This window comes from Tasmannia lanceolata, unplaced genomic scaffold, assembly GCF_043159265.1.
Source record: "Tasmannia lanceolata isolate RefF3 unplaced genomic scaffold, GAP_Taslan_0.1 ptg000002l, whole genome shotgun sequence".
Lineage (NCBI taxonomy): Eukaryota > Viridiplantae > Streptophyta > Magnoliopsida > Canellales > Winteraceae > Tasmannia > Tasmannia lanceolata.
In genome coordinates, this window is record NW_027518679.1 from 48,012,404 (window position 1) to 48,039,926 (window position 27,523).

The window sequence follows — 27,523 nt, forward strand, 5'->3', positions numbered from 1 at the left end:
TAAACATAACACACATAAGATTTATTTATTGATGCGAGGCTCATCCGCCTAACAGTCTCGGGTACGTCTTTATTATTACATTCGTAGATACACAAAGACAGAGCAAGAAGATAATCAGCTCCCTTATTTTAATACTAGTAGTAGTAGCAGTACCCATCTCTCTTTGCAAAGCTGAGAATTACGGAGCGAAGGGGCAGGGGCAGGGGAAGGGGCCGGGGCAGGGGAAGGGGTAGTATGGCCTCCCATTCTCATCGTATACTCCGTAGTGACGGCTCCATCTATGCTCAGTTTTATTGTCCTCATCGTACATTTCAAAAATATAGGTCTCAAGAGCGTCCTTCATCCTTGGAGTTCCATTCCTCACATGTTGAAATAGGTTATGGTTGTATGTTCGGGCATTTTCCATCGTTGCCTCGTCTCCTCCTTCATGAGGCCATCCAGTTCCTGCCACAATAAGCTTCACATATTTGTTTCGAAAGGATTTCCACAGATCATGAACGGCTACATGGAGCGCATCCACCATCAAATCAAACACATATTTGTATTCATATTCTCCGTCTATTACAAAAGGGGCTTTGGCAGTGAAGAGATAATGAGTGATATCCGGGTTTACATCGATTTGCTGGCCAAAATATTCGTACGGGTAAACATTAACGAAGAGTGGGGCATCATTGAAATCATTGCTTGCAAGGATGGGTTCTAGGATGCGCTTGACTCTACTCTTGAAGATACATTGAGAGGGACGCGAGGGAAGCCTCTGGATGTCATAGTTTTCCAGATCCTGCATTCCAATGGTTGTGGTCACCTGGATTTTTCCGCTAGTTCCTGGATCTTGTTGGATTGCATCCTTTATGTTGGTCATTGCCGCCAACAAGCTTCGAGGTTCATTAGTTAATAACACTTCCTGAGTGTCCTTATGATCCATCTCCAGACCAACACAGATATACTGGAATTCGACTCTAGGCCAATAATTCAATATGTGATTCTTAACCCACAAAGCTGCTTTTCTACCATCTCTGGCGAATGGAATGATAAGATGGTTGGGAACATGAATGATGACTTTTATGTGGGTATCGTGGAGCTCATCCAAAATATCATAATCGTTATCAACGTCTAGCGTCTTTGAAAGCCGCAATTTGGTGATGTTGTTCATTTGGCAATGTCTGACCGTGTCTTGAGGATGTATTGGTTGGCTCCTATCATTTCCGTAGACGAAACTGAGAGCAGGGGCTGCAAAATTATCATCATCATTTTCATCAGTATCATAATCATAATAATCATATATATATAGGATTTGCAAGGGACCATAGAAGAAGGCATTCCGCAGATCGGCTACTGGATGAGAGAGCTGCCATATAGCCTCAGATTTTGTCTCATTTATTTAATTCGGTCCGCAAAATGCCTTCTGCGATGGTCCTCAGCAATTCCTCATATATATATATATATATATATATATATATATATATATATATATATATATATATATATAGAGGAAACTGTAAGCTCACCAAACTTATGGTGAGCTAGCTTGCCCAATCACATGGGTCCCACATTTTGGGGAGTGATCCAAACCATTCATTTGCAAGGCCTTATCATAGATAAGGGGTGTACAAAAAATCAGCTCCATAGGATCATCCTAACCGCTCCATTTTGGAGGACAAAAATGGGGCAGATTTGTGTCTGTCCATTTTTGTCCTCCACAAATGGAGGGGTTAGGATGATCCTATGGAGCTGATTTTTGGTACACCCCCCATCTATGTAAGGGACTTTCAAATGAATGGTTTGGATCATCCTAACAAAGTGGGCCCCCATGTGATTGGGCAAGCTAGCTCACCATAAGTTTGGTGCGCTCACCAAACTTATGGTGAGCTAGCTTGCCCAATCACATGGGTCCCACATTTTGGGGAGTGATCCAAACCATTCATTTGCAAGGCCTTATCATAGATAGGGGGTGTACCAAAAATCAGCTCCATAGGATCAACCAATTGTGTTAGAGATAACTTTACCAGCAGTATGAAAGGGTTTAGCTATAGTCTAGAGAAAGCGTGAGACACGCCAAGAAAGGGACCCTTATAAATTCTAGATCAGCAATTTATTGCAAACCAAACAAACACAACTGCCAATGATTTCTACCACGCGAGGTGATGTACCCACTGAGAGAGATCGTGAAGATCATAATCTCATAAGATTATCCAAATAATAAATGTAAGATTTAGACCATTCTGTAAATATTCAATCAAGCCATTTTGAATTGATTGTACGTATTATTGAAAATCTCTTAACCTAGAGTAATCTCGATAATCTAGTTATTGACGTAATCAAACTAAAATTAAATTTATAAGGAAATAGCTTAATCTAACTATATGCATCAGGCCAGTCATGGAAGATAAAATCTGTTTTTGAACATGAAGGGATCATTATAGAATCCTCCGTCCAGAAGGAAAATTAGATAGTTAGAAACCATAGTTCTAATTCAATTTATGTTTGTTTGTCAGCGGGTTAAATAATAAAAGACGAGCTAGCACATTATCAAAGCATCTATTGCCACATCAGTGGCCTACAGTATTTATCACTCTTTATCAATATTTATTTGGGATTTGCTAGTTAGTTTCAGGTAAAGCCATTTCGCAGCTGGCCTTTGCATGAGAAAACAGCCACACAGGCGTACTTTTCAGCAGATTTTGTCTTATTCATTTAATTCATCTGAGGTGGCTGTTCTCTCGTGCAAAAGTTGGCCACAAATGGCTTTCTACGAAATTGCCTAGCAAATACCTAAAGAGGCGTGTTGTATGGTCTTGATCGCATCCCGAATGGGCATCCCATGCATAAGAAAGGATTATGAAAAATAATGGTTGTCGTTCACACGAGACAACATTATTCTATTCCAAACAATAAAATAAAAAAGTGATTCCTCGTAATTCTAATTCTGGAAGCACTCCAAAGAATAAGAATTGATTCTAACTTCTATAGAGGGTTAGGATCAACCCTCTATTGTGAGGTCCTTGCATAGATCGGACGGTTGGGATCAAGCTATGGAAATGATTTTTGGGGCACAACCTATTTAGGTTGTGTCCCATCTAATGGACGGTTTGGGTCATCCTATGGTGTGGGCCGTACGCTGCTTTTTGAAAATTAATGGACTATAAGGCCTTTCATCATATTAAAACTCACAAGTTCATATTATTTTAATGATATTGACATACGATGTTTTAAATGACGAGGGAGTCTAGACTCAATGTTTTTATCAATGTTTTTTTATTTAAATGTGGGTTTGATGTAGCCATGGGGTGGGGTTTCATTGTCTGTGGTGGAGGCGACGGCGGCGATGGCTGGACATGGCGACGGCGGTGCAAAACCAGTGATAAAGGCTATTTCTGTCCTCAGAATATTAACCATAGTTAGTTTTAGTCATTCCGTCAGGTTAAACTAACGGACCGTCAACGGAGGGGGTCTACTTAAAAATGACAGGAAGTTGAGGGGTGTCTTTGGTAACTTCCACCACATGGTTTAAAGCAGAAAATGGCCAAACCACAGGGCGTCTATCTGTAATTTTTCCCCAATAATAAAAGACAGGCTGAGTTAGTGTAATTTTTGGAGGGGTTAGGATGATTCAATGGTGCTAATTTTTGGTACACACCCTATCTATGATGGGGCCTTGCAAATGAATGGTTTAGATGACCAAAAAAAATGTGGGACCCATGTGATTTGGCACTCGAGCGTACCGAGCGTACAATCCTTTTCCTCTTTATAAATTTATAAGGTTTTGCAAATTTATAAGGCTTTTAAAATTGTAATGGTTTAAATAAGTTGGTTTTATATCCAAAATGTACAAAGTTGCAAAGGAAATCTAGGAAAACGATAGTGTTAGGGAGATGATATTTTCACCCCCGCCCCCCTTTCAGTACGCATTCGCCCCCATTATAACGTGAACAGTGGGCAACTTTAACGTTTTTTTTTGCGTTAAATCACATTAAAAGTGGGGCGAATGGGTACTACATGAGGGTGAAAATAACATGGCAACTGTATAGTGCAAATTAATGACAAATAGAGAAAGAGCCAATCCGTTAACGGTGGGGAAAGTGACCCATGCAAGAATGATGGACACTCCTTTCCATCTAAGAGATAAGAATGTTGGACCGCTCATCCATGACAGAATAACAACACGGTTCTACGATGTGCCGAAGGAAATATAGGCAAACCAATTGTGTTCTACGATGTGCCGAAGGAAATATAGGCAAACCAATTGTGTTAAAGATAACTTTACCAGCAGTATGAAAGGGTTTAGCTATAGTCTAGAGAAAGCGTGAGACACGCCAAGAAAGGGACCCTTATAAATTCTAGATCAGCAATTTATTGCAAACCAAACAAACACAACTGCCAATGATTTCTACCACGCGAGGTGATGTACCCACTGAGAGAGATCGTGAAGATCATAATCTCATAAGATTATCCAAATAATAAATGTAAGATTTAGACCATTCTGTAAATATTCAATCAAGCCATTTTGAATTGATTGTATTATTGAAAATCTCTTAACCTAGAGTAATCTCGATAATCTAGTTATTGACGTAATCAAACTAACATTAAATTTATAAGGAAATAGCTTAATCTAACTATATGCATCAGGCCAGTCATGGAAGATAAAATCTGTTTTTGAACATGAAGGGATCATTATAGAATCCTCCGTCCAGAAGGAAAATTAGATAGTTAGAAACCATAGTTCTAATTCAATTTATGTTTGTTTGTCAGCGGGTTAAATAATAAAAGACGAGCTAGCACATTATCAAAGCATCTATTGCCACATCAGTGGCCTACAATATTTATCACTCTTTATCAATATTTATTTGGGATTTGCTAGTTAGTTTCAGGTAAAGCCATTTCGCAGCTGGTCTTTGCATGAGAAAACAGCCACACAGGCGTACTTTTTAGCAGATTTTGTCTTATTCATTTAATTCATCGGAGGTGGCTGTTCTCTCGTGCAAAAGTTGGCCACGAAATGGCTTTCTGCGGAATTGCCTATCAAGCTAGCAAATACCTCAAGAGGCGTGTTGCGTGGTCTTGATCGCATCCCGAATGGACATCCCATGCATGAGAAAGGATTGTGAAAATTAATGGTTGTCGTTCACACGAGACAACATGATTCTATTCCAAAAAATAAAATTAAAAAGTGATTCCTATACGTGTCTTAAAAAACGTAATTCTAATTCTGGAAGCACTCCAAAGAATAAGAATTGATTCTAACTTCTATAGAGGGTTAGGATCAACCCTCTATTGTGCGGTCCCTATATAGATCGGAGAGTTAGGATCAAGCTATGCGGTCCCTCTATTGTGTCCCATATAATGGACGGTTTGGATCAACCTATGGTGTGGGCCGTACGCTACTTTTTGGAAAATAATGTACTATAAAGCCTTTCATCATATTAAAATTCGCAAGTTGATATTATTTGAATGATACTGACATACGATGTTTTAAATGACGAGGGAGTCTACACTCACGGACGTCCTCGGAGAATAGAGGACAAAGGGCTCCCTCATTGGTCAAATCCCATTTAAGATGGCACGGAAACTTAAAACAATAAAATGTCTCTAGGGGAATTGACCAATAGGGCCGCCTTTTGCTCCCTATTGTCCAAGGGCGCTTATGAATCTAGCATTCCTCTTTAATAATTGTGCCAAGTCACCTTGTCTTTTTATTTTTTAATTAAACTATAGGAGCTTTTTAGGAATTGTAATCATGGTTTTAAATTTCGTCCAAAATCTGAAATTTCGGACCGAAATCGACCGAAATCGAAATTAGGCCAAATCCCAAATTTTGATAAATTCTAAATTTCGGTTCAAAATTAGGTAAATTGGTTTTTTTATATAAAAACAATATTATTCTGAAATTTCAGCCGAAATTACCAAAATTTTTCGGCCGAAATTTCAGAATGAATAAAACAAGACATTTTTTAATTACCAGATTTCGGCCGAAATTACCGAAATTTCGAAATGAATAAAACAAGACTTTTTTAATTACCGGATTTCGGCCGAAATTACCTAAACTTTTCCGCTCGGAATGAATAAAACATGACTTTTTTTAATTAATGTATTTCAGCCGAAATTTCAGTTTCGGTGAGGGTCGAAACTGAAATTTTAAACCATGATTGTAATAATTAATAACCTTTGACTAGGGGTGTAAACGAGCCGAGCCGAGCCGAGCTTGGCCAGGCTCGGCTCGGCTCGTTAAGCTCAAAGGCTCGGCTCGGGCTCGAACCAGGCTCGGCTCGGCTAGGCTCGCGAGCCTATCGAGCTTGGGTTATAATCTGGAATATACGAATTAAATGGACGGTTTGGATTATCACGGTTTGGATTATCACAGTGGATTATCACGGTTTGGATTATCAAGGGTGCGAGATTCGCACACGCCAAGGTGGGTAGCAAAGGTTGCTAGCAAAAGCGAAATAATAAAAAAAAGAAGTCATCATTACGAAAAAGTAAAATATCTGAATGTATATAGTTTTAAATGAAAAATTACCAAAAAAGGTAGGAAATTATGACAATTATAAAAAAAATACAACCAAACGGTAGGAAGTTATGACAATTACTGAAAAAGTCATGATTATGCCTCAGCTGTTACTGTATTATATATAAATATATGACTATTTTTCTTAACGAGCCTTAACGAGCCAAGCCGAGCCGAGCCGAGCTTGGCCTAATTCGGGCTCGGCTCGGCTCGTTAAGGATTCGAGCCGAGCTCGAGCCGAGCTTTTTTCCAGCCGAGCTCGAGCGAGCTTCCGAGCCCGAGCCACAATTGACACCCTTACCTTTGACAGATGGGTTAAATAATAAAAGACAGGCCGAGTGAGTGTAATATCAAAACATGATAGATTAAAATACAATAACCTATTTTTCAATGTAGTATTTGAAATTAATTAATGAGAAATTTACCATTTAAATTCTAAAAGATTCTGAAATGAAATTTAGGGTCGATTTTCAACTTATTGACATGTGAATTAGAGAAAATAGAAATCCCAATAATCTTGTTCGGCTCACCTACCCACCACAAGTCCATTTCTAAAAAATTTCACTTTTGCGCCTTTTTCACCCTAAGAGATCTCATCAATCCGGAGTTGCTTTCGAGATCCCATCAATCCGTTTCTCTCAGCTAAAAATGAGAAGCCTTGCCGAAGACACCCGCCATCCCATTCTTTCCCAAGAAAAGCGGGAAGAACAGATTGATGAGAACCTTCAGAAATGATTATTAGTCGCTTTGAAGAATCCGAGTTTTTCGTCGTAAGAGAATGTAAAATTTCTGAAATGGGCTCAACGGGCCGAGTAGCCGAACAAGATTCTATGAGATATTTTCGCTCTTCTCATTCTTCACCACTTAAAAAAGAAGAATCCCTGTCATACCCCAAACCCCACCCTGGGCGTAGGACGTGGCAGCGCCGTACACCTGCAAGACGAGTCACACAAATGTACAAGGCTACAAAGCAATAACAGAACATAATCCTGGCATTCCATAATTAAAATATATATCAAAGTCTCAATTACTGCAGGCCCAACAAGGTCAAATCAAATCTCAACTCTCCCCTGAATCAAAAGTAAAATAATAAAGTCGTTACATCTTATTCAGAGTACTCATTTCCTAATGAATTGAAAATAACTAAACTAATCTTCAAGCCAAAGTCCAATTCAAATGCTAAGCGTCCTATTCTTCGTTAACCTCACGAGGGTCAAGACCTGAAAATGTTATATAACCACAGTCAGCTGAAAAGATCAGTACATAATAAAGCGCTACTCTAAGTACAGTCTAAGCATATGGTCCTCAGCAATTCCTCATATACATACATACGTATACATATCTACACACACAGATATATATATATATATATATATATATATATATATAGGTATGTCATTTGTAAGGGTAACGGATAGAATTCGAATCGGATATGGCTATATCCGAATTCGATTACAGTATAAACTATCCGGATTCGGATTTGGATTCGAATTCAATGGATATCTAATATCTATCACCAAATTTGACTCCGATGGATGTTGTTCGAATTCGGATATTATCCGTGTCCGTTTATCTGGTAAATTCGAACATTTTATTGCAGCACTTTATCTTTCTTCTCCTTCTTACTCCGCGAATGAATTTTTCAAACCCTAAAACTAGACCTCTACCTTCTCTTCTCAAAATTAACACTCAGACTCTAAAATATATGAGATCCTCTTCTTCCTTTTAGAACAAAGGCAGGAGAGAGAGAGAGAGAGAGAGAGAGAGAGAGAGAGAGAGAGATATTTTCACCCCCGCCCCCCTTTCAGTACGCATTCGCCCCCCTTATAACGTGAACAGTGGGCAACTTTAAAGCTTTTTTGCGTCAAATCACATTAAAAGTGGGGCGAATGGGTACTACATGAGGGTGAAAATAACATGGCAATCATATAGTGCAAATTAAATTTAGTATGTATAAATATATTTTATACATTTAGTATGTATATGTATATTTTCGTGTACAGCATTTAGAAATTTTGCATCTATCAGTTATTTAATCGCTATAAAGAAATTTTAGATTTAAAAATGATTTAATAACAGCAATATGGAAATTTAAATTTATAATGGTTTAAATAACTTGGAAATTTAAATTTATAAGCTTTTGTAAATTTATAAGGTTTTATAAATTTGTAATAGTTAATTTTATATCCAAAATGTACAAAGTGGCAAAGGAAATCTAGGAAAAACGATAGTGTTAATTGTAGATGGCAATTGAATGGTGCAAAATGTTAAAAATAGCTTTCATGGCAGTCTGAAAGTGTTGAGCTATAATCTAGGGAAAACGTGAGACATGCAAAGAAAGGGACCCCTATAACTTCCCTATAACTTCTTGATTGTGTGTGTGTGTGTGTGTGAGAGAGAGAGAGAGAGAGAGAGAGAGAGAGAGAGAGAGTTGTAATCTGAAAAGGCCTCATCATCTAAGATTTATCCAAATAATTTGTGTAAAAGTTTATCATGGCATTGGCAGCTTATAAACAAGCTCGTAGAGGCTTTCGTAATATTATGGAGGCAATCGTGTCTCCCTAAATCATTTCTCAAATGTTAAGATTAAAATGAGATAAAATTAACTCAAATTTTCCGTATCTTCATATCCCATAGTCTGAAAACCATCCCTATACACACCATTCATCTCACAATTTGTGAATTCTAATAATCCTGTTAGAAATAATCTCAGAGTTGCAATAAATTATTGTAAGGATTACGGTGCAGTGCGGCAACAGCAGATGCTTCCATGGAGGAAGGTACCAATTAGAAATGCCCCATGACCATGAGGAGCATTAGAGTTGAATATCGATTATTTTATCCTCAAGTAAATATCTCTTAATTTCTTTAAGAAGAATGATAGACGGAAGGGCGCCCGCCCATAAAAAGCCAGAAAAGGGCCCTTGATTAGATCCATGTCATTAAGTGCAATAGAATTTACTTTCTTAATCGATTTTAAAAGGTTACCGAAAATAACATGGATCCAATCATGGACCCCTTTTTAAGCTCTTTATGGAAGGGCACCCATGCGTCTATCATTCCTCATTATAAATATATTTAGTAGGAGATACTCTCTATATGATAAAAACGCTACATATATTTCATAGCTGTATGTCATTCAAATGAAGACATACGCTCCGTGGAAATAGGCTTGGCCAGGGACGGAGTCAATGGCCCCCCCTGAAGTTTGGGAATTTTTTAAAAGCCTTTTTTGGTAAATCCCAGGATTCTTATCCGTGAAGTGAGTTTTATTAAGCATTTTTTTCGTTAGCACCTATATTATAGCATTCTCTCTCTCTCTCTCTCTCTCTCTCAACAACAAAATATCTTAGAAATTTGAGGGCCAAAAGCGGAAATAATTGAGATTTTATATTGTGTGTGACGGTATGTTATTTTCAAAAAGGATTGTACCCAATTTCATGGGATGATCCAAATCGTTCATTTGTTTGGCCACAATGTAAATAGTTTGTGCCCCATAAATCATTTTCATAGGATGATCCTAACCCTCCGATCTAAAAGGGACAACCTCTACAGATAAGAGGGTAAGGATCATCATATGGAAATGAGTTTTGGGGCACAACCTATCTATGGTTGAGCCCAACAAATGAACGGTTTTGGATCATTCCATGAAGTGGGCTGTACAATCCTTTTTGTTAAATGGTGGACCATACATCCCAACACAAAACTCATAACTGAGATAGGTAATTAATGAAATTTTATATGTTGTCTGCAAGTGAAGTCCAATGTTTTTCAAAAAACTATTGTGTGGCACTGTGGCCCACTTAATAGGATGATTCAAATAGTTTATTTGTTAGGCCACAATGTAATAGGCTGCACTCCTTGAATCTTCTCCATAGGATGATACTAAAGCTCCGATCTACAATGTGATTGCTTCATAGGATCATCTTATGGAGATTATTTATGCGTTGCAGCCCATTTACGTTATGGCCCAACAAATGAATGGTTTGGATCATCCTATGAAGTGGACTTAGTACTTTTTGAGACATATTGGACTACATGTGTGGCCAACATATAAAATTTGGAGAATTATTTGGATTTTCATAGCAGAAAGAGATCCTTTTTTTCTTGGGCTATGCTATGCATGCGTGTAAATTAGCATGCTCTGTCCATCATAACATGAGGTGTAAATATTGGGCCCTATTATATCAAAATATGAGGTTTTAAATTTTGGGCTCCACCTTATGCATGGGATAGGGGGAGATGGTGGGCCCACCAATAAAATTTGAAGTCTAAAATGGTGGGCTCCAACATGCTATAACGCCATTCTTTGCTCCCCGTGAAGCAAATTCATGCCTCCGTCCCTGGGCTTGGCCAAGCCACATAAAATCTCGGTGTCTATCTTGTTGCTTGTGTTTATTTCAGATTTTCACTTTACGTGTGCACGATTGGATCGGATTTGCCCGGTGGATTTTCTCAACACGAGATAAATAATGGGATACATTATAATATCTGGGGTAAAAGTTTGCTTTTATTGTTTATTGAAATGATTGAAGATACGATAAAAGGAGTTTTTGCAAAAGAGCTGGTATATATAGAATAGAGTCATAATTTGTTTGCCAAAAGAGTCTTCTAGTTTCATAATTTGCGAATAGAGTCACAAGGTTTGCGTGAATTTTGCAAAGCAGGTCATTCCATCAATTTGTGACCAAAATACCCATGGCAGATTTTTTTTACTCACAAAAGACCAAAATGTCCTTATATGTGAAAATTACGTCAGTGATGTCTTTTGATAGGAGGGGTCCCACTAGCTCAATTCAAACCCATGCATAGGGTGGGGCCTGCCATTTTGCCTCGTATATTGACGGGTCTTTCACATGAAAATTACCTTGTGAAGGACCAAAATACTCGTGATGGCCATGATATGTTTTGATAGGATGGGTCCCACCAGCTCAATTCAAACCCATGCATCGGGTGCGTAGGTCCCACAATTTCCACCAAGCCCGTGTGCATGGTGTGTCCACAATTTTACATGTCACGTTTTGAGGGAGTGGGCACAACTTTTTACACCCATGCATAAAAAGCTGGTATATATAGAAATGATATTCCCACACCCTGGATTGAAAACTTATTATTGATTGTCATGGAGAGATTTTATATGATGGGTGGCAGTGTGAACCCGTATTTTTCAAAAAGTACTGTACTGCCCACTAATCCGTCCAATTGTTGGGCCACAACGTAATTAAGTTGTGGCCAAAAAATCATTTTAATGTGATGATCCTAACCCTCCGATCTATAGAGGGACCGCACATTATGTAAGCTTTTATAGGATCATTTTGATTTTTTGCGCACAACCTAATTACCTGGTGGCCCAACAGATGGACCAATTGGATCATCATATGGAGTGGGCCGTACTGTACATTTTAAAAAATAAGGGTTTACATGGCCACCAATCATATAAGATCTGTGCCATGGATATTTCCATCTTTTTACATAGTTAATTTTTGCCTTTCCACGTATCAGGACATTTTCGTCTTTTTCAGGGAGTTGGAAAAATTCTGCCGTGCGTATTTTGATCACAAACCGATGGCTTAACCTGATTTACAAAAGTCACTCAAACCTAGCGACTCTATTTGCAACCTTTTGGCAAATAAAGCATAGTTGAAGACTTCTTTTGCAAAAACTCCTAAAAATTATCCTACCTTGATATTAAGTGATGAACGAGATTCAAGAGACTTTTTTCTATATCGGAAGGACATTACTTGGTTCCATTATCTAATTATCTTTTCCTATCTCTAGAAAGATATGCAGGTTAATGCCTATAGACACCTCATTTTGTCCCTACTACAAAACAACACAATCGGTCAATCTTTCATATAAGAGAGGTAAATGTCATATGAATTTTGCGAGATCCCACATCGGAAAAGGAGAGAAAGTTTGTGGGCTATATATGTGGATTCTAACTCCCCTTGTGTAGATGCGCTTTTAGCATCTCCAAGGGGCGAGCCCCGCCGAGACGGTCAGACACAATAACGCTTCTAAGAGCAATGGGTAGAAGACCCAAAACTGGACAGTATTTACACAGTGGGGATCAGGAGATGACATTATGATATCAAAGCCAAGTTTCCCACAGTACAATTTGATAACGAGGATGCTGGCCCCAAGGAGGTGCATTGTGAGATCCCACATCGGAAAGGGAGACAAAGTCTGTGGGCTATATATATGTGGATTCTCCCTCTCCCTCAATAGACATGTTTTTAGCATCTCCAATGGGTGTGCCCCGTGGAGTGGCAACCAAACAGAATTCTCTCTCTCCCTCTAACAATGAGATTTCTCTCTCATCCCATACAGAATTCTATCTTTAGTAAAACTGGGGCCGGGTACCACATATCATGACCTCCAGAAGCAGGATTTCAAGCATTTAAACCAAATACTAGTTTCATTCATTTTTACATTTTTATTCTGTTATAGAGCACGCGCACGAGAGAGAGAGAGAGAGAGAGAGAGAGAGAGAGAGAGAGAGAGAGAGAGAGAGAGAGAGAGAGAGATTCCACCTTCATTTAACAATGTAAAAATGATACTAGATTCCACCTTCATTTACAAATAGAGAAAGAGCCAATCTGTTACGAAGGGGAAAGTGACCCATGTCGAACCAATGCTAACTAAACAATTATGGTGGGGAATGTGACACTAAGGAACGTCCATTATCTGTACATATCAAAAAGTAAAAATTTCTTAAGAGGATCCTTAAGGACACTCCTTTCCATCCAAGAGATAAGATTGTTGGACCACTCATCCAAGACAGAATAACAACACGGTTCTACGGTGTCTCGAAGGAAATGAAAGGGTTAAGCTATAGTCGATCTAGACAAAACGTGAGACACGCCAAGAAAGGAACCCTTATAAATTCTAGTTCAGAAATTTATTGCAAACAAACAAACAAACATAAATTCCAGTGACTTCTACCACGAGGTGTTGTACCATGCACTGAGAGAGAGATCATGAAAATCATCATCTTATAAGATTATCCAAATAATATATAAGATTTAGACCATTCTGTAAATATTCAATCAAGCCATTTTGGATTGATTGTATTATTGAAAATCTCTTAACCTAGAGTAATCTCAATAATCTAGTTATTGACATAATCAAACTAACATTAAATTTATAAGGAAATAGCTTAGTCAAACCATATGCATCATTCCAGTCATGGAAGATAAAATCTGTTTTTGAACATGAAGGGATCATTATAGAATCCTCCGTCCAGAAGGAAAATTAGATAGTTTGTAGAGAAACCATAGTTCTAATTCAATTTCTGTTTGTTTGTCAGCGGGTTAAATAATAAAAGACGAGCTACCACATTATCAAAGCATCTATTGCCACATCAGTGGCCTACAATATTTATCACTCTTTATCAATATTAATTATTTGGGATTTGCTAGTTAGTTTCAGGTAAAGCCATTTCGCAGCTGGCCTTTGCATGAGAAAACAGCCACACAGGCGTACTTTTCAGCAGATTTTGTCTTATTCATTTAATTCATCTGAGGTGGCTGTTCTCTCGTGCAAAAGTTGGCCACAAATGGCTTTCTACGAAATTGCCTAGCAAATACCTAAAGAGGCGTGTTGTATGGTCTTGATCGCATCCCGAATGGGCATCCCATGCATAAGAAAGGATTATGAAAAATAATGGTTGTCGTTCACACGAGACAACATATTCTATTCCAAACAATAAAATAAAAAAGTGATTCCTCGTAATTCTAATTCTGGAAGCACTCCAAAGAATAAGAATTGATTCTAACTTCTATAGAGGGTTAGGATCAACCCTCTATTGTGAGGTCCTTGCATAGATCGGACGGTTGGGATCAAGCTATGGAAATGATTTTTGGGGCACAACCTATTTAGGTTGTGTCCCATCTAATGGACGGTTTGGGTCATCCTATGGTGTGGGCCGTACGCTGCTTTTTGAAAATTAATGGACTATAAGGCCTTTCATCATATTAAAACTCACAAGTTCATATTATTTTAATGATATTGACATACGATGTTTTAAATGACGAGGGAGTCTAGACTCATGGGCGCCCTTGGAAAAAAGAAGGCAAAGGGCTCCCTCATCGGTCAAATCCCATTTAAGATGGCACGAAAACTTAAAATAATAAAATGTCTCTAGGGGAATTTCACCAATAGGGCTGCCCTTTGCTCCCTATTGTCCAAGGTCGCTTGTGAATCTAGCATTCCTCTTTAATAATTGTGCTAAGACACCTTGTCTTTTATTTTTTTTAATTGGATTATTGGAGCTTTTTAGGAATTGTAATCATGGTTTTAAATTTCGTCCAAAATATAAAATTTCGGTCGAAATTAGGCCAAATCCCAAATTTTGCAAAATTCCAAATTTCAGCTGAAATTTCAGTAATTTCGGCAAAAAATTCTGAAATTTCGGTTCAAAATTAGGTAAATTGGTTTTTTTATATAAAAAATAATATTATTCCGAAATTTCGGAATGAATAAAACAAGACTTTCTTTAATTATCAGATTTCAGCCGAAATTTCGAAATGAATAAAACAAGACTTTTTTAATTACTGGATTTTGGCTGAAATTACCAAAAATTTTCGGCCGAAATTTCGGAATGAATAAAACATGACTTCTTTTTATTAACGGATTTCAGCCGAAATTTCAGTTTCGACGTTGCTCCGGCAGCAACGAGACATCCCTCGCTCCCTCCTTCTCTTTCTCTCTCTTTAAACATGATCATGAAGATGATTGATGTAGTTTGTATTCAAATCAAAATACAAATGCATGAGGTATCCAAACGGGCCCTAATAGATTTTAAGCAGACCTAGTAAATATGTGATCAATGAAGATAAGAACGTCATTTGTGAACGAAGGTGGGATATAGGCTGTGCATTTCTACCCAGTTTCAAACCTTTAATAAGACTCCTTTCTTCCCTTCGAAATACTATAAGACTTGGAACTCCCGCTATTAAAATAAAATGATAAGGAGAAAGGAGATTAACTTGTGGAATGCCTCTCGAACTCCCACGGAAACCAGCCAGAGCCCCATTCACTAAGATTGAGAACATTAGCAATGATTTAATCCACCTCCATCTTTCACCAAATTCTATCTTTTCCTAAATAAATTCACATGATCATGCGCTTTTTCCATATCTATAGATAAACCCTTGCTCTCCCTCCCTTCCAAAAATACCAACCTAGCCAACAGAATTGAGTCAAAGAAGCCCACTTGTTACGAATTGGGTTCGCATGAAGTTGTGAATCTTGAACCCGAACCCGAACCCAAACAAAGCAAACCGATGAACTAGGAAACATTAGTGTGACGTGCAGAATGTAGACAAAATGTTCAAATCTCTATGGCTCTAGCTAAACCTACTGGTATTTTCTATTGAGAAATGATTCTAATCAGTGTAGACATTCCACGTGTATGAGGTGGTAGAAACAAGATGCTTTGTGGCTCCAGGCCATTGTGCCATTAGTTTCCAATGGGGATTTGAATATTGGGAATTGAAGAGAAATAACCTAAGACAAATCCATGTCCCAGAGTTTTTATATGGTGAAAGGTCATGCACGCAAATGCAGCAGAAAAAGGACAGTGCCGTGTAAACCATCCATTTGTTAGGGGGTCTGACATAGATAGGTGGCTCCCCAAAAATCTTCTCTACAGGATGATCCTAACTCTCCAATATGTGGAGGTTTAAAATGAGGAGCACGGGTTCTCCATAGAAAACATGAAACAATCTCCATAGAAAACAAAAAGCAATCAGAGATGGGAGCCTCACTCTGAAAAGCTCCTCGCGACCATAATGTGGTAGCAGGGGAATAGACCAAGACTAGAGTTAAATTTCAAATTACTCATCCAAGTGAGATTTGCATATCCTCGTACACATTTCCATCCAAGCTCAACAGGGTACCACCCAGTGTGTGAATGAGGAAAAAGTTGACGACAAATCGATATAAAAATGTGCAAGTTGATATTTGATCATACTTGTGATCAGATCAACAATCAAACTATACACGCCTCTTAGATAAAAAAGGCTTAAATGCATTATAATCGGGAGGGTTACTCTTATTACTCTTCCCAAACATAGTAAATGTAAAGGCCATTCAAATTGAAATCTTGTACGAAAACCATTCCATAAGCCAGAGAAAATAGGAGATGGATGTAAGATGGCAGAGAAGATACCCTAATACACATAAACCTCCATTTTCTCAAGAAATATGGAGTTTTACAATTGGTTTCAACTAAAGCACATAACCCTGAGAAATGGAAACACTTTGTGAGCGTGCTAATCAAGGCCACCAAGCCTTTAGGATGCCCGATATGAACAACTCATCTGTTAAAAAATAAATAGACTGCAAGGGGAATGAATGGCGCACAAAAAATATATAAATAAACTAAAAGAAATAAGAAAAACAGCAAAAAAAAAACTTGTTTAAATAGGATGCTCATTCATGGAAAAAAATGAAACTTCAGAAAAACCACTATCAATGCTAAGGCACCTGATCATTTGAAAGCATGTAGATTGTAAACCATGAAAGTGATACGCCTAGACCTGAGCAGGGCCTAACGTAAATCCAGGACCCTCACATCTGTACCTCCCATCAGGGCCAATTCCAAAACCTTTTGGATCAGCAAACACATTCTCTAGAAGCTGGCTGCGTTGTGGATGAGGGCTCGCTTCTGCAAACTCCACAGCATCTTCAATTATCTCATCAATTTTCTTCTCGATAGCCTTCAACTCAGATTCATTGGCTAGATTGGTCACGATAATGTATTTCTTTAGGGCCACGATGGGATCTCTAGCAGCATAATGAGACTTCTCAGCTGCCAAAACAAAGAACATGTGAGGGGAAATCATCAATAATAGATGCAGTATTGTACCATTCAAAAAAAAAGATTCAGTATTGTATGATAATGTTTTCTGAGCAACAATGCCAGCCGAAGAATTGTGTCAAGTTAGTAAGGGAGTGAGTTGATTTTTATTGTAGAACCATAACATGTATCACAAAATCTAAGGCTATAGAACCAGGATCCTTCAAAATGGGTGGAATACCCAGCTCGAAGATGATACGATAAAGATAATGGTGTGGATATGTGTTGGATACGGCTAACCGGTATCCTCTTTTGGCTCTTTTTTTTTGGCGCTATTGCTTAGGTGCGTGGTCTTTCATATATAAATAACCTTTTGAGCACAAATTTTCTTCATTCTTTTTATGTTCCTCAACATAAATGAAATGAGAATCCCAAGTCATACATGCTTCTTTTTTCTTTTTATATTCATCCTCATAAAGGAAATGAGAATACTAAGCTAGAGAGAATGGCCATTCAAAAAAACAAGCTAGAGAGAGACGTATAAATGGAAGCTTAAATTTAGATAGAATCTTAAAATTTGACGAAGAATCAGGTAAATAACTAGGATATAAATTCAAAATATCAATGAAAGAGAAGAAAATAGAAAAGCATCCACCTCCCACGTAGATGCAAACAGACTCTTACATTACTTGTGTCGAATCACCTGGCTTGGGATATGATTGACGCAATTTGGCTACGCATATTAAGGAAATGATATCTAAATAGTACATTTTAAGGTTTCGAGACTTAAGTAGAGCCAAATCCACAAATTGTAGTATCAAAAGACATCAAAACTGGTCAGAGTCAGAAGCTGAGTTCTACGAGAAAGGTAGAAGTATGGTTTCATATTGGCAGAGGAACTGACAAAGAACTGCAAAAAACTTTGGAAAGAATGAACGCAACAAGTACAAATACTAAAACCTCAAGCTCCTATCTTCAATGAGGAAGAAAGTTTTTCTGAATTGTTAATAGTGTTTCGTTGCCCCAATTAGAGATTGGAAAGACTGAAAAATTAGATATTTAACAAATAGAGGAAGCTCAGATGACGGGAAAACATAGTAAGGATCAAATAGAAGCATCATCGTCATCATCATAATCATCAGAAACAACAACAACGGCACCAAAACACATAAGGCATATTTTGGATCAGCATAGAAATATCTCACGTTAAACCAACAAATTTCCCTAATTTGACAAAAAATAACTTGGGCACCAGACTTCACTAACCTAATTTTCACCAACCAACTGCTCGGCTCTGGACTACAAACCAACCTGCACAAATTTATTATCCAAGCACGAATTTCCAATCCAAGAACAATACAGCAAAAAATTAAGAAAAGAATATAACCAAAATATTTTTTTATCACCACCAACATATAAAGAACGGATCAGATCCACCCCCCTACAACCACACCCATAAATAGAGAACCCCACAAACATGCATTCCATTCAATCGCAGTCCAACTAGCATAACAAGCATATATCATAACGAAAACCGAAAACGCAACACTAATCGAATTAGAAAAAAGTAAGCTCAAATTCAAATTCTCACCAGGATCGCGAAGTTCATCGGGATCAGCCAATGAATGCCCTCTAAACCTGTAAGTCTCACATTCAATCAAACTCGGCCCCCTTCCCCTCTCCTCGCCCTTCCAATCGCCTCTTTTGCCACCTCCTTCAAAACATCCATTCCATCCACATGTACCCCCGGCATTCCAAAAGCCGGCCCCTTCTTCCAAATCTCCGGATTCGATGTCGCCCTCAAATCGCCCACAAATTATTCTCCACCACAAACACAATTGGCAATTTCCAAAGCGCCGCCATATTCAAACATCCAAAAAACTGCCCATTATTACACGTCCCATCTCCAAAAATCGCCAAAGTCACATGATCACAATCCTCTTCTTTAAGTACCTGTTAAAGTATAAAAGATTAAATAACGCAATCTCTAACACATTAACCTTTTGGAGTAATCGGTTGTTTCACATGGTATCGGAGCAATTGCCCTTGGTTCAAAACTCCTTTATATTAAAATTGCACATGTAATGGCCAACCTAAAAGAGGGATGACATGTGCCATGTGTAGGCCAACCCTAAAAAGAGGGGCCAGAGGGGCCACACGTGAGGGGGTGTGCTAAAATAAAAAAGATTAAGTATAATGCCTTCTCCAACAGCTTAAGCTTTTGGAGTAATTGGTTACTTCACATTGTATCAGAGCAAAAGGTCATGAGTTCAAACTCTTTGATACTAAAAATCCACATGTAACCCAAAAGAGGGGCCACATGTGCCACATGTAGGTCAACCCTAAAAACGAGGGCGCCACACATGAGGGAGAGTATTAAAGTATAAAAGATTAAGCGGAATACTAGGGACGCCCTTGCAAAAATCTGAAAGGGCGCCCCATTGGTCGAATGTAACCAAAGTACATTTAGTGTGGGGGTGCCCTTTGGTTACATTCAACCCATGGGGGTGCCCTTTCACCCCCTCAGTCTAGCATTCCTCAAAGATTAAATAACGCCATCTCTAACAGCTTAAGCTTTTGGACTAATTGGTTGTTTCACAGTACCTCCCTCCTATACCTAGAAGTAAGAGCCACGCCAGTGGCAACATGAATTCCTTCTCCTATAAAGGCGAACCCTCCAAGTACATTGTGCTCTTTGGAGAACATGTGCATTGAGCCGCCCTGGCCGCGGCAGCATCCTGTGGTTTTGCCATTACTGCGCGAGCTGAGACGCCCTTGCTTAAGGCGTGAAAGTGATCACGGTATGTACTACAGACTGAATCTTCCTTTTTTAAGAGCTTTATAAAACCAGTTGAAACTGCTTCTTGGCCGTTGTAGAGATGAACAAATCCAAACATTTTTCCTCTGTAATACATTTGGGCGTACATGTCTTCGAATGATCGGCCTAGGATCATGTCTTCGTATAGATCTAATCCTTCTTCTTTCGTTATAAGCTGCGAAGAGAAATCAATGAAAGTTAGGGTTAGGGTTAAGGTTGGTTTTCAGTTCCGAGATAGAATATTGTAGAATTTGTGTTCTGAGATGGGTAATTGAAAAATTAGGGTTTTCTGAGATGGAAATTTGAAAAAATAGGGGTTTCTAAGATGGAAAGTTGGAAAATTAGGGAATCCTGAGATTCAAAGTTGGAAACTTAGGGTTTTCTGAGATGGAAAATTGAGGAATTCCTGAGATACAGAACTGAGAAATCAGGGCATCCTGAGATACAAAATTAAAAAATTAGGGTATTCAGAGATACAAAATTGAAAAATTAGGGTATTCTGAATTACAAAATTGAAAAATTAGGGCTTTCTAAGATACAAAATTGATAAATTAGGGCTTTCTGAGATACAAAATTGATAAATTAGGCTTTTCTGAGATGTAAAATTGAAAAACAGGGCTTTCTGAGATGCAAAATTGAGAAATTAGGGTATTCTGAGATAGAAAATTGAGAAATTAGGGTTTTCTGAGATACAAAATTGAAATATTAGGGGTTTTTTTTTTAATGATTACCAGGTTGGAGGAGGAGAAATTGGATTTGAGCTTATTTTCCTTGACCAGATCAGAGACAGCAGCAGTGGGGGAAGAATGGGGGGAGGATGAGGGTAAGATTTTGGGGAAAATGCGGAATTTTTTGGTGGAGCTGAGGAAGGGGGTGGGAGTGAGGGAATTTTAGGGGGGAGATCGTGTGGTGGTGAAAGGTGGAGGGTGAAGGATCTTGATGGCGGAAAAAGAAGACATTTTTTAGGGGGCTGGATTGGGAGGATTTGGGGGGTGTGATTTCAAGGAGGAAGGAGGGAGAGGGGAGAGGGAATAAATAGGTAGAGGGAGGGCGGAGAAAACAGAGAGGAATGGTGTGGAAGAAACCGCACTGGAAGTTGGCTAATTTTTTAGACAGAGATAAATTCACTCCCATCTATGATGAAATCAACCCCTATTTTTCAAAATGGACTGCACAGGCCACACCATCGGATGATCCAAACCGCCCATTGTATGGGCCAAAATGTAAATAGCTTGTGCCCATAAATCATTTCCATAGGCTTTTTCTAACCCTCCTATCTAAAGAAGGACGGTTGGGATCATCCTGTTGAAATGATTTCTGAGGCGAAACCTATTTATATTGTGGCCCATCAAATGGACGGTTGGGATCATCCTATGGTGTGGGCTTTTTCTATGCTCGCATAGGCATAGAAACCTATTTAACACCAACATTCACAGCAATGAAAAGTGCAGATTCAACTACGATGGTATGAACGAATTGAGAGGAAGCTTGCAATATGGAGGAAGAGGTTTATTTCTTTCGGGGAAAGAATTACACTGATTAAAGGGGCCCTATCTAACCTGCTAGTATATTTCATGTCCTTGTACAAAATTCCAATCAAGGTAGCTTTGACTATTGAAAGATTGCAAAGGAACTTCTTGCGGGATGGAGAAGGGTCCCTAAAGAAGGTAAGGCACTTAGTAAGCTGGGATAAAGTTACACAACCTAAGGCGAATGGAGGCCTGGGTATCAGCAAGATTAGATTGCGAAACAAATCCTTAATTGGCAAATGGCTGTGGAGATATGGCAAGGAGAAATCTGCTCTGTGGCATCGGGTTATTGGACTAAAATACGGCACCAACTGGGGGGATTGGAGTTCTAAGAAGCCCGTGGGAGGAAAGGGCTCAGGTGCGTGGAAATCTATCTGCTCCGTTAAAGATGATTTTGACCAAGCAATTTGTTACAAAGTTGGACATGGCTCTAAGGTTAGATTTTGGCTTGATCTTTGGTGTGGCCAATCAAAATTATGCTTGGAATTCCCGAGCCTTTTCAGAATTGCCAGAAGCTACAGTTGCAGATTACGTGGTCAGAGAAGGTCAAGGGGGGAGAGGATTCTCGGATATTCGTTTGCGTCAGAATCTTAAGGAAGAGGAAACTCATGAGTTCGAGAGATTGCTCTGACTTATTGATCGAAGTGACATATTGTTCGCAACATAATGAGGATGAAAGAATCTGGATTCCAGCTTCTGATGGGGTTTTCACTGCTAAGTCTTTCTTTAATCTGTTGAACGACAGCTCTATTTCTCTAATGAGGCGGGTTTGGAAATCACTAGCGCCACCAAGAGTGGTGGCCTATGGATGGACCTTGATGCATCGCAAGATTAATACATGCGACCGCCTAAAGAAAAGACAGTTCAGTATGGCGAGCATGTGTGTCCTATGCCACCAAGATGAAGAAACTCTGGACCATTTAATGTTGCATTGCCTCTTTGCTTATCATCTATGGAAAAGAGCAATTGGAACCTTTGGAATTTCTTGGGTTTGCCCGCAATCTATTACTTCCCTTCTATCAGGTTGGCATACAGGACCGTTTGGAGAAATGGGATATAAAAATGGTAAAATTAAAATTTTAAACTTATTTTCTTTCTTAGGGATGATTGGAAAGGGGGGCATATTTTTACAAAAAGGGAGTTAGTATAAAAAAAATATTAAAAAATAAGGGTTTTTTTTCCCAAAAAATTAAGGGGGGCAATTGTCCCCCTTCCCTGTCAAGTGCCATCGCCCCTGTGAGAGAGAGAGAGAGAGAGAGAGAGAGAGAGAGAGAGAGAGAGAAGTCTCTTCAACCATCTCATGGATCCATATAATTAAGATCTCCTAGGTCCCTGCTCATATTTCATATTAAAAATAAATAGATACTTTCTTTGGATAATAACTCGATCCCATTATAATAACAAATCAATAGTCGATGTAAACATATAGTGAACATACGATTTAGGCAAGTTATTCCTAGTACTTTCTCTAAAACTTCACACCACGAGGAATGCATTGTTCATTTGGAAGTTGGAAACAAAAGGAACCACAATCATCACATATATCATTGCCTCATCTACATGCATCGGTCATATAAACATAGCACACTGCACACATAAGATTTATTTATTGATGCGAGGCTCATCCGCATAACAGCCTCGGCTCTTTATTATTACATTCGTAGATACACAAAGACAGAGCAAGAAGATAATCAGCTCCCTTATTTTAATACTAGTAGTAGTAGTACCCATCTCTCTTTGCCAAGCTGCAAATTAATCAGGTAGCGTAGGGGAAGTTGTAGTATGCGCTCCCATTCTCATGGAATACTCCATAGTAACGGCTCCATTGATTCATAGTCATACCGTCCTCATCGTACATACCAAGAATATAGGTCTCAAGACGCCCCGGCAACTTTGGAGTTCCATTCATCACATGCTGAATTAGGTTATCGTTGTAAGTTTGGGCATTTTCAATCGTTGCTTCGAATTCTCCATTATGAGGCCATCCAGTTGCCGCCACGATAAGATTCACATGGCGTTTTTTCAGAGCATAAATGGCTGAATCGAATGCATCCACCATAGAATCAAACACATATTTGTATATATAGTTTCCATCGGTTACCAGAGGGGTTGTGGCAGTGAAGAGGTAATGAGCGAGATCCAGGTTATGATGGCTATGGAAACGATATGGTAACGGGTAAACATTAACGAAGAGTGGGGCTTTATTGGAGATAAGGAAGTCAATGATGGGTGCTAGGATGACCCCGACGCTATTCCTGAAGATACATTGAGAGGGCGGATTGGTAACATCATAGTTTTCCAGATCATGTATTCCAATGGTTGTGGACACCTTGATTTTTCCCTTAGTTCTTGGATCTTGTTGGATTGCATCATTTATGTTGATCATTGCCTGGTGCAAGCTTTCAGATTCATCAAGTAATAACACGTCCTGACCAACACAGATATACTGGAATTCGACGTGAGGCCAATACCTCAATATGAAATTGCCAACCCACAAAGCTGCTTCTTGAGGGTTTTTGGCGAATACATTAAGATGACTGTTGTCAACTGGAATGATGACTTTAATGTTGGTATTGCGGAGCGCATCCAAAATATCACGGTGACCAAGGTCTGCCTTTGAAAGCCACAATTTGGTGATGTTGTTCATTTGGCAATGTCTGACCGTGTCTTGAGGAGGTATTGGTTTGCTCCTATCATTTCCGTAGACGAAACTGAGAGCAGGGGCTGCAAAATTATCATCATCATTTTCATCAGTATCATAATCATAATAATCATATATATATAGGATTTGCAAGGGACCATAGAAGAAGGCAGATAAGTTATCTACACACTAGCTTAAAATACAGTAGGGGCCACGTTATAGTTATCTACACACTAGCTTAAAATACAGTAGGCGCCACGTTATTTGGGTGATCCAAACCATTAATTTTTAAGGCCCTCACATAGATAGGGTGTCCACAAAAAATCAGATCCATAGGATCATCCTAACCATTCAAACTGTGGAGGCAAAAAATGGACTAATTTGTGAAGGTTTAAAGACATCCATTTTACCTCCACAAATCGTAGGGTTGGGATGATCCTATGGATCTGATTTTTTGTAGACACCCTATCTATGTGAGGGCCTTTAAAATGGATGGCTTGGATCACCCAAACAATGTGGGCCCCCACTGTATTTTAAGCTAGTGTGTAGAGAACTCTCTACACATATGTGTAGGAACCGTTTTCTCATATGTATATGTATATGTGTGTGTGTGTGTGTGTTTTGATGGTGTACCCTGTTTAATTGACGGCAAAGGGAGAATATGACGGTTTTAGTAGTGTTGAGAAAGGGCTGCTGGGTGGCAGTGTGGGGTGTGTGTGTGTGTGTGTGTGTGTGTGTGTGTGTGAGAGAGAGAGAGAGAGAGAGAGAGAGAGAGAGAGAGAGAGAGAGAGAGAGAGAGAGAGAGAGAGAGAGAGAGAGATTTAAGCAAAATCTTAAATAAGTCACTTGGATTTTGGGTAATTTTACTGGACCACATTGACACAATCAAATTAGTAGGTGAGCTACAAAACCTGAAGCAGATTAATAGGGAAAAATTCTATTGAATAGATAGTAAATAGAGAGCTTTTAGCCTTTTAAGGAGAGTAGAGAGAGATTTTAGGGAAAGAGAATAATGAAAATATAAATTGTTTCATATTTAAGATAGGTTCATATTTAGGGAACGAAAATCATATTCGGATGGGATTTCGTGCGAGAGAAAAATGGAGCGCGAAAATCAAAGAATTGGAAAATTTGATTTTATTTGGTGTGGCAAACCCACAATAATAGTGGCAAATTAATTGAGAAAAATTCAAATTTTTAGAGGCCGAAAAGTCAACTAGTTTGGGACGAAGGCTTTGTTGAGTTGAGTTGAGAGGGAGAAAGTCATATTAATGGTTACAAACAAGAATTTGTAGTGGAAACAATTTTTCAAAGAAAAAAAAATCTCAGAAAATAGACGAATCACAGCGGAAAGAAACATGATTAGTGTATTATATATATTTATTTAGGGGGATGATATTTTCACCCCCTCTGTCAGTACGCATTCGCCCCCCTTATAACGTGAACAGTGGGCAACTTTAACACTTTTTGACGACAAGTCATGTTAAAAGGGGGGTGAATGTGTACTGCCGCGGGGGTATTGAAAATATCACCGCTCTTTATTTGTATGGGACTTATTTGCTAGGGACTTTCGTAGAAAGGCATTTCGCAGCTAGCTGTTGCATGAGGAAGCAGCGACAAAGGTTTAGTTTCTAGCAGATTTTGTCTTATTCATCTGAGGTGGCTGCTCTCTCGCGCAACAGCCAGCTGGAGAATATCTTTCTGAGAAAGTCACTAGTGAAACCCTATATATGTACATGGAGTTGAAGATGCCATTGAGAACACTCGCACAAAGAGAGAAAGAGAACATTCTGAATTAAAACTGACTCAAATGAAGTGTTCTAAATTAAAATTGATTCAAATGAAAATGCTACCTTAACCCTTAGAACCCTCGCTCTAAATATCTTTACCTGTCCATACTTGGCATGTATGTTGTATCCATCACCACAACAAATTAAATGTATAATATCTACATTTGATTTTTTTCTTTTTCTTTTTTTTTTTCCATTCCCGTGCCCGTGCATCGCACAGGTCTGCAATTAGTTCTGAATTAAAATTGACTCAAATGAAAATGCTACCTTAACCCTTAGCACCCTCGCTCTAAATTTCTTTACCTGTCCATACTTGGCATGTATGTTGTATCAATCACCACAACAAATTAAATGTATAATATCAACATGCATTAAACAGTAATATATATACATATATGTATAGGGATTTTCTAGTTGAATAGTGCAAAATAGTAAAACTACCATTACCAGCAGATGTGTTGAACTATAAAAGATTAAATAACACCATTTCCAACAGCTTAAGCTTTTGGTGTAATTGGTTGTTTCAACATGGTATAGAGTAACATGTTCTTGGTTCAAAACTCCATGATATTAAAAATCGACATGCCATGGCCAACCCAAAAGAGGAGCCACTTGTGCCGTGTGTAGGCCGACCCTAAAAAGAGGGGCCACACATGAGGGGGAGTGTCAAACCATAAAAGATTAAATAACGCCATCTCCAACAGCTTAAGCTATTGTAGTAATTGGTTGTTTCAACAAGATGGGAGAGGATACTCTGATGGGAGAGAATAATCTGAATTAAAACTGACTTTCACCTCATTACATGCACATATTTTGTGAGAGAGAGAGAGAGAGAGAGAGAGAGAGAGAGAGAGAGAGAGAGAGAGAGAGAGAGTGTGTCATGCCTGAAGGAGATGCCATTGAAAACACTATCACAGACAAAGAAGAACACTCTGAATTAAAACTGACTCAAATGCAAATGCGGATGCCTCAACCCTTGCACCCTTGCTCCTTATATAGAGGGAAGGAGTGCTAAATTTCTACAACCCTGTCCACACTTGCATCTCTTTAGTATAAGTGCTCACAACCACCACAATAAATTTTAAATAAGATGGAAATGAATAATACAAAATCTGGTACAAGGTGGCTGTTCTCTCCTAGGAAATGGCTTTCACCCGAAATTTTCTAGACATCTTCTACTAATAAATGGATTCCTACAATGCAGGTCATCAAAACCACCACAATAAATTTAGTTTGTATTAATATATATATAGATTCCTAGAATGTAGTTTTCATATAAAGCATTTAGAAATTTTACATCTATCAGTTATAAGATATTTAATTGCTATAGAGAAATTTTAGATTTAAAAATGATTTAATAACAGCAATATGGAAATTTAAATTTATAATGGTTGATATAAGTTGGAAATTTAAATTTATAAGGTTTTATAAATTTATAA

At 38.5% G+C, this 27,523-nt stretch overlaps 1 protein-coding gene and 1 pseudogene across 2 annotated transcripts; both read right to left on the reverse strand.

Annotated features, from left to right (window-relative positions):
* On the reverse strand, window positions 1–27,287 carry LOC143876236 (putative glucan endo-1,3-beta-glucosidase BG1). 2 transcript variants are annotated; one of them, XM_077377959.1, is made up of 2 exons: window positions 26,969–27,287; window positions 1–1,230 (listed from the first exon to the last, which is right to left on the reverse strand). In XM_077377959.1, exons 1-2 carry the CDS (start codon window positions 26,982–26,984, stop codon window positions 179–181), a joined length of 1,068 nt encoding a protein of 355 aa, XP_077234074.1. In that variant the 5' UTR covers window positions 26,985–27,287; the 3' UTR covers window positions 1–178. The 2 variants fall into 2 exon arrangements, with proteins under 2 accessions (XP_077234074.1, XP_077234075.1); XM_077377960.1 differs by lacking the exon at window positions 1–1,230 and adding an exon at window positions 23,129–24,377 and having other exon boundaries at window positions 26,969–27,126.
* On the reverse strand, window positions 16,706–21,083 carry LOC143886046 (pyruvate dehydrogenase E1 component subunit alpha-3, chloroplastic-like; annotated as a pseudogene).
* Window positions 27,288–27,523: the final 236 nt, after the last annotated feature.